Raw genomic sequence first — 15,777 nt, 5'->3', positions numbered from 1 at the left:
AACCCTGATACAGCAACTCCTGAAGTTACCGGGCTTTGTAAGAGCTCCTTCTTACTTATTTTGTCTCAGTTTATCTTCAATGACTGCAAAAGTTAAGGTCTGAGTCAGAAGAATTACAGTCCTATCCTGCAAAGCAAACTGGCTCACACCAGCTTCATCAAAACTTACTGATTAAGAGAGCAGCCAACACTCAGGCAAGTCAAGATTATAACAACTTTAGAGTATGTTAATTATACAAACAAGTTACTTAACTGCATTCAGGTTACACATTCTTAACTGCAGGGCTCATTCAACATCAAAAAGCAGTCCATTCAAAATACGTTCTCTGCACTTCTAGGATTTGAGTTACTGCATATCCTGCTGATACCTACCCAAGATCTCTGCAGGGACACATTACAAGCATGGTACTGAGTAACTCCGTCTGAAGTATGCACTTGCCAGTGTACTGACAAACACCAGATTGTCCAAGCAATTAAACTATTAACAGTTGTCCTCCAGAAGCACTAATATTTTCTTCAGTTAGACTTAAAAACTTCGTAGGAAAAACCCACTGTATTTCATACCTGTGTTCCAAAATACACAGAAACATGTTGCTCATTAACCACCTGGCTATCTATTAAAACATTTTATAAAAGAAAAGCACAAATCAGGACATAGCAATAAGGACACTTAGTCCTTTGGACAATTACCAAGCTATTATGAAGAAGAACACTCAGAGTTTAAAGTGAAGTTTTGAACACAAAACCTATGTGAGAGTTCACACCACTTATACGTTTAATAATTAAACAGGACAATACTTCTGTTCCTGTCTTTATCCTTACACTCATGATGGTTTACCAGTAACTGCCCAATTAGCAAAAGACAAAGGAAGGAGCTACTCATGACCATTAACTCCTACCTAAGAAGCACCACCACTGCATGTAAACGAACTTGCTAGGTTTCCTAAAAAACACACCTTGATTAAAGGAGGCTTACATTCCCCTGCTAATGAAATAATCTATGCATAGATCTTAACTGACTGCACAGTGGATTTTTGGTCATTCATTTCAACGGATGAAAAATCAAATAATTATTTTGCCTGAAAATAAGATTTGCAGAATAAAACAGGTTTGCCCTGTTCAGATTCCCAAGATCTATTTCAAAGCACGCAGCAGAGAAAATAAACACCTGGATGTATTTGTTGAGCACTGCAACTTAGTTCTGTTCAAACAGTTAAGTAAGTTAGCTGTAATTTTATCATAAAATAACAAATAGGAAGCATAGCTTAAGGACTCAAATTACCAATTTACAAATAAACATCAAGTTGTTCAGATCATCACTCTGCATTTCAGATTATTTCCATTTCGCTGAGTGGGAGTATTCACCTACTTCCTTGGCAGACAAAGAGAAAACAGTAGAGCAAGGAGAAAATTAAACGAGTTGCCTGCAAATTGATTTAAACAGTGAACAAAACCCATCAAGCATAATCATATTTCAATTCAACCAAGTAAGGCAGCTTTTCTAGAAATTTCAAGCATTCCATAAATGGTAAGTATAGCTGTCAGTTTGGAGGCTGAGACTTTTGTTTTCAGCATTTACCCAAAAGCCTAAAATCTTGACAGGTATGCAATGATTCAATTAAATGTTAAAGGGAGATACAGTCACAAAGTAAGTGCATATATCAGAGGGAATAAACTGTGAAAGAAACCATGAAAGCAGTTTTCAGCAGACCATAATATTAACGCTTCTCTTTTCCAAAACCCTTAGCAAGCATCTCCTCTGAAGTCTAAAAATCTACCCTTTCCCCTGGATGTTAAGTCCCCGGGAAAATAAAGGGAGAATCAACTGATAAAAAATAGCAGAAGTCACCAGCCTACTTTCCTTCACCTTTTCAGTTTTATTTTGGTGAGTGAGCAAAGGAACACAAGCAAGGGCAATACAAACAGTTCAGTGCTCAGCATTTTTAAGTAACTCTTTTTATGTGATTACAAATTATTTCTTCTGAAATATTTAATTTTTGTCCTTACAGGGAGGATGGATGAGGGGTGGGAGGGAAAAGGAGGAAAAGAAAAAAAAAAGAGAATAAGAAGCAATAATGGTATTCTGAGAGCAAAGTGCCCATCCATGAACTAAGAGGTAGTATTTCAGGTTATGTAAAAACCTCCCTCAAGTAGCTAATTAAGATATAGAATTGACAAAAAATTACAGGAGCAGCCAGCTATTCTTCCTGATCCAAAGCACAGTAGATAATATGGTGTCTGGGGACAGAATGCAAGGCTGTAATAAGAAAAAAGATCTGTATGTAAGTATGTATGCAAGACTTAAGAAGGCATGCTCCCCACAGTGGGGAAAAAATAATCAGAAACAGAGCTGTACAGCACTGCTTTCTGATTTAGACTGAATGGATGCTGCAGGGTTAGGTGATGGAAATGGAGTAACCATCTGCGGGATGACTTTGTCCCTAGGAAACAGATATTGAGACAGGCAAAACAAAAACTGACAACTGCCTCATCTCCAGGCTAAAGCAAAGACAACCAAAACATTATGTTACCAAGAAACAGAAAAAGACCTTATGGTTCAAGTACAGCACGAATGGGTGTATAAAGACATTTTAAAATTAACACCAAGTACTGTAAGTGGGAAATTGCTCAAAAAAAAAGACAAACCTTAAAAATTTATGAAGCATGAAGTGTTTTCACAAATCTGCAGTCAGTGGCCCCAAAATGTAGCAACATATTTTGAACACAAAAGGAATTCCATTTGTTTTTTAAATTTAAGTTAATTTAAATTGGTTTTAATCAATGACTCTCCATCGGTCAAGCAGTGGCCTGACATCACAGAGTCTTCATAAAGGGATGGGTAAAAGAAGCTCCTTCCCTTTCTTACCCCTACCACATCCCTCATCACACAACACTGCCCTTTCAGTTATGCTGTCATCACTGTCCAGGAAGGCAGCACTGTGAACCAGGTCAAGAAACTAACCTGGATTAAAAAAAAACCACCCAAGAAACACCAAACCCAAAACAAACAAAACCCAAACAAAACACACAAACCAACCAACCAACCCACCCCCCACATATTCCACATATCTTTATTTAAAAATATTTTTTAAAAGCGCAAAACAAAACAAACAAAAAAAACACCAACAAAAACAACAAAAAAAACCCACCACCACAGAAAAAACCCAGGATCCATTTCTTCACAGTACAGCTCTACAAAAAAGCTATATTAGCATAACTGATGGGTCAGGCAAAAAAGATGAGCACTTTATACTGGAATCACTGTCAAAGCCCTCACCTTACATGCTAGCATTGTTGTCTGAACAGATACAATCTAGCAAGCAAATACATCACCTAACACTCCAAATATACAACAAATATTCACCAGTCCTATTCACATCCTTCTGCAGTAGTAAGAACAAATTATTCCTCTTTGTGCAAAATCACAGCAAGGCAGCTTCAGCTGTGATTAGAATCTAGAACTTCTTACCCTTGATTGTCTCAAGCCATGATAGGTCATGCTTTATCCCATAGAAACACCAGTCTTGGATGGACAAAAGGTAGAGGATTTTTTCTTAAATGTAATTTTGATATATAGATATGTATCTCCATAGTAAGAAAAAACCCAGGACTGATTAACACACCTTTAAATGTGGCCTTCACAGAGGAAAACAGCCTGCTCCCAGACAGAAAAAAAGCCATGGTGGTAAAAGCGAGGGTTCTTTTTCCTTCTCCATGCAGAACAAATTTGGGCCCAACCTGGTTACCCCTGTATACTTCCTCAACATACATATAAGCTAATATGGGAAACATATTCAAAGCTTTTGAACAGACACTTGAGATGTTTTCACGTTAAAAGGTGTGTGTAGGTATGAGCACAGCTCCAAATATCTTTAAAAACCGCATACTTGGAAATATCCTAACACATATATCCCTACCTGCCCACAAGCTGTGCAGACTAATATCTGCTACCAAGAACCTTATTCAACAAATGGCAGCGCAGCTTTGAACCAAGTGAATTGATGATCTCACACAGATTTGTAAAATAATGTATTCTGTTAAGCGCCAACAGAAGCATTTACGTGCCGGCACTACCCTCCCCTGGACAGAACTAACATTGCAGAGTGTTTATATTCCTTAAAGGCCATGACACTGCTGTTCCTAGGGACCATACTAGGTGCCCTAACAAGGTGCCAGAGATCCATCCCTCCTTGTTTCAAGGGGCCAAGCGAAGAGAACTAACAGCAAGCAACTGTTCATGTCAGAGAACAGCCAGCTGCATGGCAGTGCTGATCAACCAGTCCCAGCTAAATCCTTGCCCTAGGGGAGCTGACCCACAACCTAGCCTTACTTATCGGTACGTCTTGTCACTTATCTATTATGATATAATAGATACAAAAAAATGAGCTTTAGAACTACCTTGTGTTTAAAAGATGATCACACTTCCCAGCTTGGGAAGACATGTCCCAAGAAAAGCAAAGGCACATATTTTTAGTAGTTAGGAATACAACTTCTGCCTCCAGCTCTGTCCAACCATACTTTTTTTCCCCACCACCAGAAAGCAAACTTAAACTTGGTGTTCAGGAAGTAAGACCACAGTGACACACTTGGCTACATGACTGCAAATTGTGACACATACATAGAAATTATTTCTAGCATTAATATAGATTTTTCTGCCAAATAGGTCATATTATTGACATCAAGAGTCCTGTAACAGGCCAAATATCAGCAGAAGAGTAGAAACTGCAGAAAACAGAGCTTAGAAGGGACGTTTCCCAGCCTGTTTCCCCTTACTAGAAATTGACTTAAAATCCTTCCAAACAAAAGCCTGGTTCCTCCTGTTCTAAAAAACTTCTGCCATGACAATTTCAGTTACCTCAGGAATCTATATAACACAGCCGAAATATCCTTGCCATTAAGAATCTTGGTAATTTCTAAGCTAAATCTCCTTTTTGGACACTGTAATCCAGTAATCCTACCCCTCCACTGGACTTCAAAAACTGCTTTTTCTGCAGCAGACTCCCACATATTAGAAGACAGTTATCATGACTTGCCTCAGTTTTGTTTTCTCCAGATGAAACAAGCACAGCTGCTCCCTCACTTAACAGAAACTTGGTATAGTTTATTTGCATAGGAAAAAAACCCTATAATACAGCTTTTATCCTCAAGTTTGAGCCTATGCCAGGAGTTGCACCAATTCAGTTACCGTGGCTATAAGCAAACATACACACAAGAGGGTGCAATACAAACACTGTAATCAGACCAAACCTTGACAAAGTCATCAGTGATAATGCAACTCTCAGCACTAAGTGGTAATAATTTAGACGTATTCAATACTGTCATTCAGAACTGCAAAACAGAACATAATTTCAAGGAAGAATTTTTTGATGACTTGAAATGAAATCTGATGGCTCAGAAGGCCATATTGTAAACAGCGATTTTAATGAGCTGGACAGTGGCACAAACTATAGGCCAAAGCACCGGGGTATTTTCACACTGAACTTCCCACTGATTTAATAAGACTTTAGAACCTAAATAGAACCTAAGACCCACAAAACCTGTAGAAATCTGAGCCTACAAATACCTTCTTAAAGCACTCATTCTGCTGTTTAGTTAACTACAGACAGAATCCTCCAACCACTTTGTACCCTATGGAATCCCTGAACTGGAACACTTCTCAAAAAAACCCCAACACACCAACAAAACCAAACCACCACCACCACCACTTTTTCTTAGAGATGCAATCACACTTTGGCATGCAAGACTTTACATAGATATTTTTACCTATTCATCTCAATATGCTCACCAAATGATTATCCAATTCTTTTTATAGTTAGGAAACTGAGGCAAATTTTATATCATCTCCACATTGACACCAGCCAGTAGCACTGCTAGGAACAGCCCACCCAAACTTTTTGTTCTTAATATTGTGCCTCGTCTACCAGGCCACACCACACAGTCAGAAGGCAACCTGTTTCAACTCAGTACCCATATAGCGTTAACACAATTACCCCCTCCACCACCAACCCTCTCTTTCTTAACACAGTGCCTTTGCTAATTGAATCAAAATGCTTTTTGGCTTGTGGGTTGGTGGCGGTGGTTTGGGTTTTGGGTTTTTTTGTTTGGGCAGTTTTTTCCCCTTGCATACTAACAATATGAGTGCTACAATTCAAGACTACCATGAAAAAACATGTTAATTTTTTTGTTTTAGCGGAAAAACTGTGACGCAGTACAAAAGAAAAACTTTGCTGCCACCTAGAGATAAAATCTTTAAGAAACACAGGGCAAAGAAAAATGCATCTCCTTTTTCCTCAACTTCCAAAGCCAAAGTCTTTCATTTCTCAAAATATTAAAAAAAAAAAAGGTACAAATTGAAGCTTTCTGATTTTGAAAATAAAATCACAAAATGAGTTATACACATTGAGACCCAGGATCTATGTATCGCATCTTTGGTAGTGACCAGCAGAAAATGTTTATTAAAAAAACACTAAGTACCCAGCAAGGAGAGTAATAAACCCAATCTCTAGCAGTCTACAACTTAGGGCTATCTGCTGTCCACAGCTGAAATCTACATCATGTCTTTTTGTTCAGCAGTCCTTGATGGATACTATGAATCAGTCTAAACTCTCTCCAAACCAATTTATATCATCACCTCAAAAACTGCTGTCCCAGTGAGTTTCATAGCTCACTGGCAAGGGAAAATACTTTTTACTTATCCTTTACCCAACCTTTATGCCCTCTCAAGCATGTTATTAGAGAGAATTCCCCTATTCACCATAATGCTAGATTTCGTCTGTTGGGTTTTTTCTTCTCCACAATCTATTTTCCAATCTGAAAAAGGTTTTTTGTATGTTGTTTAATCTTTCTGCAGAAGCCATTCCATAACTGATTGTCTTTGCCACGTTTTTCTGCATTTTGCAATACCCTTTCCTGAGCTGTTTAGACAAAACTCTGCAAAATACTGACTATGTAGGCATGGTTTGGATTTACACTCTTATTAAAAAATAATGGGGTCTGTTTTCTTCTACTCTTTTCATAGTAATTCCTAATCCACCTATTACCTGTTTGAAAATTGCCAGCTGCTGAACAATGAGGACCCCTTACAGTGACTCCAGGATCTGTATCGCAGTGGCAACAGATGTCATATTTACTACTGTAGGTGAACTAGTTTTCCCTACATATATTTTTTTCACTTGTTAACACAGAACTGACATGTTTTTATCACCTTGTTACTCAACACTATGAATTACTGCCAGCTCTTGCTTCTGTATTACCCTTCCTTGTGTACCATATGCAAAGGTAATTATTTCAGTACTCTCTTCCCATACAGTTTATGACTATGTTGAATATCACAGGTGTCTGTGAGGCTCAGATGATATCTCCACTATATTACAAAAACTGGCTACATGCTCTGCTTCCTCCACTTGCCACTTTTGAACCATGACAATTCTTCTTTTTCCACAAAACTTTAATCTTCCAAAATTCTTTTGTTAGAGACCACTATGACTTTTTTTTTTAATCATAATATAGCATGGTCACATCTATAATAGTAAGTTAAAAGGCACCTGCCTCTGTCCCTCAGACACAAGTCAACCCAAACTACAAGAAACTTCCCAAGCCTCCAAAACAGCCTTGACAGATACAAACTACATGCTCAAAACAAACCTTCCTCTGGGCTAACTCCCAAGCTATGCTCCAGGATCATTCCAGGGTTAGGTCCAGGTCACAGACCATTCAAACAGTTCAACACTATTGACAATTTCACAGTTCCAGTGCCTGGGACACTGACACTGCCTAGTTCATTACTAAACAATCTGATACCATATACTTATGTAACCTTATCTGACTATTGAACAGTATCCTCAAGAAGAAGTGTCAGTGTTTTCCCAGTGCAAAACTAGTAACCGTGTGAGCAAACATGCTATTTCTTATTGTAATTTCTACAGTTTGATCAGTTCAGCCATTATACTTAAGAATCTTCTCTGAAGCTTTACCTTAAAAAGTAGCATCATATCCCTCTAGCACCACTAGCAATTGCACTGGCAGATCACACATCACCAATAAGGATGCAGCAATTTTTACAATAATCTCCTTCAGAACTCTTGAAAGAAATGTCCCATTGTTCTGTGAGATCATTACTATTCTTTCTATCCCTGTTCTCAAACTATTGTCCTCATCTGAACACCATTTCCATTTTATGGCTTTTAAAAAAAAAGCTCAATTAACTTTTACTCTGTTGCTCAACTACAAAAGGGATATAACAAGGCTTGTGATGTAAAAAGCCTTTCTGATGGGTAGTGTACGTTTAACCCTTGTTTCAGATATGGTACATTTCAAACAGTCTCCTTGCCTTTACAGTCTTCACTCATTTTCAGTGATCACTTTAACTTTATTTTTTTCTAGTTACTTCTTTGAAATTAAATATGACTATGATGGATTCCAGAAGGAGACTTCCCTCTTACAAATACATTAATTTTGTATACACTGTGGTCACTTTCAAAGAATGATCCCTCACAGTAAAGTATGATCTAAGTACTGCCTGCTACTCAGGACTAAATTGACTTTCTTCTGCATGCGGAAGTTCTCTGATTATTCACCCAGAGAAGTCACACAGTTCATTTGCACTGCATCGCTCGCTCAGCCCCTAGGGCTGCTGCCCTAATCAGAGGGCTGACAGGAAGCCTCTCTTCATACTCTGGATTTTGATCCGTTCAGATTTTTCAATATTCATGAATCAAATAGGTAAGATAAATACAAATCTACACTCTCATTACCAAGGAGAGAAAGGAAGTTCAGACCAACAGTTCTAAGAGCAATGTGTTTAGTTTTACAAAGTGGAAAAGACACTGACGAGCTAAACACACAGTGCATCTTTCCTCTCTAATGCATAACTTATTTTCTCATTTATTTCAAGATTACTGATGCGTTCCATCGTTCAATTCCAACTCGGATTCCCAAACTAAAGCCTACAAGCACAACCAAAGTACCTGTCAAAATTCCTGGTGGGCATCTCAACAAACCACTCCAAGACAGCAGTTCTGGAAAGCTATGCATTGTAAGAACTGTGTCCAAAACCTGCCTTCAAAGCGGAGAGAGAAAGTAAGTAATTTTCTGTGATCTATGCCATTAAAATGGATTGAGCAATCTGAATCTAAACAGCAATTGTTTCCATTGGGGAGAAGTCTAAACCATCCACATGGTCAGCACCCTCAATGGTCACCAATCACAGGACAGCAAGAGACAGTCAGATTCTTAGGAGCCAAAGGTAACTGCATGTCTGCAGGGATAAAGCGGTGTTCCCATTTCTCTGGTGAAATTTCAGAATTTGGCCCTCACAGTAGAGAAGTACATGAGACACAAATAAGCTCTTACTATAAATTCAGTTTTGACATGTTACACAAATAACTATACTAATGTTGTCTTAGTAGATTTATAAAAACATATGGTCAGTCAAATGAAGAGAGCTTGAAGAAGGTGCTGTTTTGTTTTCAAAGTTGAGCTAGTCAAGAGGTGCTTCAGGATACCTTATGTTCAATAGTAAAAACAGAATGAAGAGAAGTATGGAGAAATACATATGAAGATTAGACGTTTGTATGAAGTAGTAAGTAAAAACAGAATGAAGAGAGGTATGGAGAAATTTTATAATGCATAGAACTTAGACATGCAGAGCTCCTTGTGCCAAGCATCACTTTAAAAACATGATCTGAAGATAAACAACTCGCGTCTCAATGAGTTAAGTAGTGTGATTATCCTCTATCGCATTTGTGGAGATGTTATCTTAGGAAAATAGATGCAAGAAGTGAGATGGATATTGTTTGTATTAGCTGAATGAACTTTCACCATTTTATTTGTACTACAATGTTTAGATTTCAGTTCACTTAATCAGTATTCTGGAACTGATCAAAATTTGCATGAAGCTTAACAGTAAGTTTTAACTTACATAGAAGTGCAATTTTGTTCTTGCATTCCTCCACAATTTTGCCCTTCAACTGCTCGACATTCAAGTAAAACAGATAACCGTGTTCATAACTTTTTTTTAACCAAACTAACTCTTTGCACAAGTACTTCTAGTTCACCCATGAAAGAATTTTTTGCTTTTCTTGACACATACCTTCTTTAAAAGATTTACAAGTCACTCAAAGTTTCCTTTCAACCAAGGCATACCAAAAAAAAACCCCAAACAAACCAAAAATATCAGAACATTAGAAGAGACTCCAGGTTTGTTGCTTTCACTTTTCTGTGAAATAGCAATCATTGCTCTAAAAAAACCCCCAAAATTTCTCACTGTTCCACTTTAGAAAGTTTAAACTAACAAGATACCATTATTGCAAGAAATGTGCACACCACACACACCCCAGGAATCCTGTAATACCAACTAATAAGAGTTACTGTTGTAGAATATAAACATTAATTTATTTCCCTGATATTAACGTTTCCCTCATTCTTCTTCCCCTAACAGAGTGCATTCCAACAGTCTAAACGGCTCAACTGATAATGTGTGGAAAAACTCCTTTCACATAGGTCTTTCTTTAAGAACTGCCAAATCCTAATTCCTAAATAAAGCAAAAGCTGGTGGTGATCACAGTGCCATAGCCAGAATTGCGATCCTTTTGTTGAAGCAAGGAGTTTGATACATTCAGTTACCCGATTTTTTCCCCTTTTATTTCACAGCTAAAAGTTTAACTTAACCACTGAGACAGTACAACACATTAGCACTGCTGCGTGACTATTTTTACAAATCCACAACAGAAACCTATGTCTCTCACAACAGCTCCACAAGAAATTCTCCAGGAGTATTTAAAAAAAGAAGTTTAAAAAGATCAGTCTACTGAAAAATTATTTCAGCTTGTATCTTACAAGGCACAGTTGTGTCAAAACACAGAAATTAAAGAATGACTCTTCCATATCAAAAATAAAAGCCTTCAAATTTTATTCACTAAATCTGCAGGTAACTGTAAAGTTCTGAGGCTCCATGTCATGTATGCTCAGATCCAAATAAAGTTCACATTCACAGAAGCATACCAATACATGTTCTTCAACTTGCACAATGAATGTATGTAAACGTGAAGAAACAAATTTCAAAAAGCAGTTGTCAACATGGCATGCTTATCAGATAAATCTTCAGTACAAGAACAAGTTTCATCAGAAGGGACAGCAACTCATGGATGAGCCAAAAAAAAAAAAAAAAAAAAAAAAAAAAGGAAGATACAAACCTCTTCTTACACACAGGTCCACCAACAGATCTCGGCTCCAATCAAGCAACAAATTTCCCACTGAATGTGCTACAACAGTCCAGTTCTTGGCAACTGCAAACCACGTATTACAAATTGACGCTATTTGGCACTCTTTATTGCCAGTCTACAGCAAGACAAGAAAACCTCTAGCAAAAGAAATTAATTCCCACAATAGCATCCTTTGCTTTAGAGCTCACAAAGGACCCCACAAGTACTGTCAAACCATTGTCCATGGTACCATATTATGCTTCTCACCTGTTTGTACTGCTGACATAGAAAAGTTTCCCGTCTTTTACTCCTGTCTTGGGATGACACAATTAATTTCTACCTATGAGGTACATGGCCCACATAGGCTCTTACTTAAGGATCTAAGCAAACTGACAAATGGGGATACTCTTATGGGATTAAGGGAGACAAATTAAGCACAGAGAAAGACAAAGAGTGGTAACATAAAAGGAGGAAACTGGAAGAAATTCTGAAAAATAAAAGTTCATCCCTCTCCCTCAAACTGTTTGGGAGATGTGGCATGCTGGCTACAAGCAAGATACGGACATTTACAGTGTTGTGAGCAGTGCTCTTTCTGTTCAGGGAGAGAAGAGGAAAAAGTTGGTGCCTAAACAAACTACTTAGTATTCCTTACCCTCTCCCTTAGGGTTCTAAAGGCAATACAAAAACCAAATCAAGACTGGACAAAGGGAGGGAAGGAAGCTCTGCAGTTAAATGACTTGGGACACGCATAACACTGACAAACAGACAATGATCCCTAACCACACTCTCCACAAGATTCTCAAAGTTAAAGGTGTGCTGAAGAAGTTATTGGGCAAGTTTCTTTAGTTTGTGTCACGTGACAAGGTAAATAGATGGATAACCCTTTCAAGTTTTTTTTTTCTTGGTTTTTGTTGGTTTGGGGTTTTTTTACATCTATAAACAATCTGCAGCAGGGTAAACATGTCTCAAAGGGAGAGTAACTACCTTTAATCTTTAATATGGATTATAAAATAATGATTTCCAATTATGTGGCCAAAGGCAAATTAAGAATTATTTATATACCCATATACTAGGATACATATTTTGTGATTTCATACCCTTTAAGTGAGTCCAAACACCCTTCACACACTTCATCTTACAACCAGCCTCTTCCAACTACAAGTTGTTAAGATCTAGGACACTTTTGAAGGCTGAGTTATTACGAGAGTATTCCATTGGTCAGACTTATTCTAGGACTAGACTTAAAGGACTTAGCAAAAGATCAATATTTAAAGATTACGTTTTTAATTCTGGTTTGCACTACAGTCGCGGTAGAGATGCTTTTCTAAAATAGGTCGGCAAATGAAGTTGAATAATAAGCCTTTTTTTTAACAAAACGATGTTTCACAGAAGAACTTGATCAAGTCTGTCAAAAGTGCTCACTAATAAGCAATTATTTTCTTGTATTGCTGCTTACATTGTACATCGTAAACTCTGATTTCATATTTCATGCCATCTAATTTTAAAGCATTTTACCATATCCATAAGATGCAATACAAATTAACCTTTGATTTTACGTCTGTTGTAAGCGAAAAATAGCTACACAAAATAAAAGTAACAGATGTTGTTCTTTACTGATGGCTTATGTCAACTTAATACAACAGGCTCCACATAAAGAACCTGCCGACAAGTTTACAGTGCTGGGATACTGACAGCAGGTACCTGGTTTGCACAACACTCAACTGTACATAACACATTCAAATAATGTTCTTGAAGTGAAGTGCATATCATGTTATTAGCACAGAGCTGGATTAGACACCTCCAGAGGTTACTTCCCACTTGAATGACTGTAGTAGTTCAACAATGCAATTGCAAAAATCACAATGAGTTTTACATAACTGGAAGAGTTGTGATTCACAGTCTCATCTCTAAGTCAAATGGTTTACCCATAATGCCAAAAGTTTATCATCCAAGTCCTGCTTTGTATCCAGTTTCTAAAGGAAAGCTGCCAACATCATAAAAATCAGCTTACCACCCACCCAGATGAAACCTCTGCTTGGCAAAATATGCAGGTAGGCTCTTAACACATCTAGAACTCCTGAATGAAAAATTCCCAATGAAGAGCATTTACCATGGAAACTGGAACGGCTCATGGACCCTATACGCAACTAAAAATAAAAACAGAATGCTCAGGAGCCTTATTAGGGCTTGTGATCCCTCTTTATTACATACTTACCACTTTTATATTGCTCCCCCTCAAACTATTCTCCAAGAGCCTTTTCACACGAAATAAGCAACCATTGTCAAGACACTGGAAGATCTGGAGTCTTCCAAGAGGTGCAGATAACTCCCAATAACTCCCAAATCTTACCAATACAATATTTAAAAAAATAAATTTGAAAAAAACAAAATCAATAAAATAGGACACTACAAAGTGTTAAAGTCATTTTAATTACCTATATCTACCCAAATTTCTACACTAAATCTCAGCATTACAGATGCAACCACAGGCTGTAAAGAGCTTTAAGACACATTGACAAAGGCCAAGTATAGGAGCCAGATATTACAGTCAGGAAAAGAGACAAATCAGCCATAGTACCACACACCAAAGAGCAATGGCTGTAGAAAAGCAGTTTAACTCCTGCCCTTCTACAAAACACACGTCAAGCGTGATGTGCAACACCCCAGTGAGCACATGGGTGATGCTTCTCAAGTACCACACGTAATGGCAATTGAACACACATTATGCAATATCCTTCCATCACAGAAACTCAAGTTTGGAAGCAAACACAGCGTAGAAACTAAATGAATGCAGGGGACATCTGAGCTTGAACTCAAGGCGGTTTTCTCACACAGACACACCGCTTTTTAGAACTCGTTTAAAATGTATTTTTGCTCAGTGGGCCCCTGTTGTTACTTAAGTACCGGTATTTTCGCCTGCGTTTCATCCTCTATCTATCCCGAGTCTGAAGGGTTAGATATTAGATCTCGCCTGCCTGAGGAGATTTTGCCTACAAACAAAACCGCCACCGGTAGCAAGCAGCGAAAAGATGGCACAGGAAGAAAAAGCAAGTGAGAAAGGAAAAACAGAAGATGTAAATTAAAAGAGCGGAGGAGAAGAGAAAGGTGGAGGGATGGAAGAAGGGGGCAAGTGGGAGGAAAAAAACCCACAACACGAAAAGGAAGAAGGGCCGGGGAGGAGGGGAGGGGACCGGCCCTCGGGATGGCTGTTTCGGGGCGAGCTGCAGGAGACCAGTACCTGGACTGCTGCCTGCCGCAGACACAGCCTCCCACCACGGCTCCTCCAGCATGTCCCCCATGCCGCCGCCGCCGCCGCCGCCACGCGCGAGCCGTTCCTGCCCTGACCCGCCCCCCCGACGCGCTTGCGCACTGGCGCCGCCCGGCGGCGAGGCGGGGCCGCGGGGGGCCGCGCTGTTATCGCTGTCCGGCGGGAAACCGCGCCTCGGGAGCGCATGACTGATTTTTTCCCCCCTAAGCAATAAAAGTAGGCGTTTAAAATGCATGGTGTTTTGATGTCGGCTTGTTTTTCAGTGAAAAAATACAGATTAAGCGGGAAAAAGAGAAAGGAATTAAAAATATTGCCCTCTTCTTCACAGTATTTTTTTTTAATTGCCTGGATCCGAATCTGCACTGTAAAATACTTTTCTTGATTAACGCTCTTCGTTCCATCTTTTCTAAGCAGCAAATACAGACGCGGAAGCACTGCGCCGTACCTTGGCAGGGCCGCCCCTGCCGCGGCGGGACGGGGCCGCGCAGGCTCGGCGAGGCGCGTCTCCCCCGCCCCGAGGCTGGGCTCTGCCGCCGAGCACGTCCCGAGGCAAGCCGCGGGGCAGGCAGACAAGCATAAGGACACGACTCCATCACGAGGTGGCGCTATGATTCCATGCATGAAATTACTTGACTCTTTCTGAACTTTCACAAGCGGCTGTATTATTTATTTATTCGTTTATTTTTCCTTGGAGGGTGTAGATGAGTTAGGAACGCGGGTGATCGAGAGCTTAGCGTTGTTTTGCCCAAGGCTGCTAACGAACACGGCGCGGTGACACCCAGCCCTCGGACACAGGACGCTCCGTAAAACCCCATTTCCTCCGGCTCGCGGAGCACAGCCTAGCACAACACTGACTACCGGGAGAGTCCTTTAACGATCGAACCCATACACAGCGAAGCGGTTCACCTTTATGAAAACCGAAAATATTCAATGTTTCACGGAATAGCTTTCCCGCCGGAGGAACCGATTCCTGAGCGCTGCCGAGGCAGGCAGCTGCCGGGGCGGGAGCCGACGGCAGAGCCTCCCCGCTCCAGCAGGCCTGCTGCCCGCGCCCCTCAGCGCCCCCCGCCGTCCCTCGGGGCGCTGGGGCCTCCCTGCTGCCTGAGGCTGTGTCTGTCAGCACGGCCCGGCGCAGGGAGCCCGTGACGGCTATGTCTCCCGAGCCGCCAGCGACGGCCCGCCCGCCGCCTCGCCCAGGTGAGCGCCCTCAGCGCTCCGCCCCGGGCCACGCCTACTCTCCTCACGCAGGCACGGCCCAGCCCCCTGTCAGCCGTCCGTGCTTTACGGCCGGCGCCCTCACTTCGCGGCA

The 15,777-nt window shown here is 40.1% G+C and overlaps 1 protein-coding gene across 1 annotated transcript in view; it reads right to left on the bottom strand.

Moving 5' to 3' along the window:
• The window catches only part of CMSS1 (cms1 ribosomal small subunit homolog), a 236,724-nt gene extending 222,180 nt beyond the window's left edge, over positions 1-14,544 (bottom strand). Inside the window, exon 1 of the mRNA XM_055702047.1 lies at positions 14,439-14,544. Within this exon, the coding sequence (XP_055558022.1) occupies positions 14,439-14,499 (61 nt within the window). The 5' untranslated portion in view covers positions 14,500-14,544. The remainder of the gene's footprint in view (positions 1-14,438) is intronic.
• Between the last annotated feature and the right edge of the window lie 1,233 nt (positions 14,545-15,777).

This window comes from Falco cherrug, chromosome 2 (genome assembly GCF_023634085.1).
Source record: "Falco cherrug isolate bFalChe1 chromosome 2, bFalChe1.pri, whole genome shotgun sequence".
Lineage (NCBI taxonomy): Eukaryota > Metazoa > Chordata > Aves > Falconiformes > Falconidae > Falco > Falco cherrug.
Note: the sequence above shows the minus strand (reverse complement) of the source record. Positions and strands in the feature narration are given on the sequence as shown.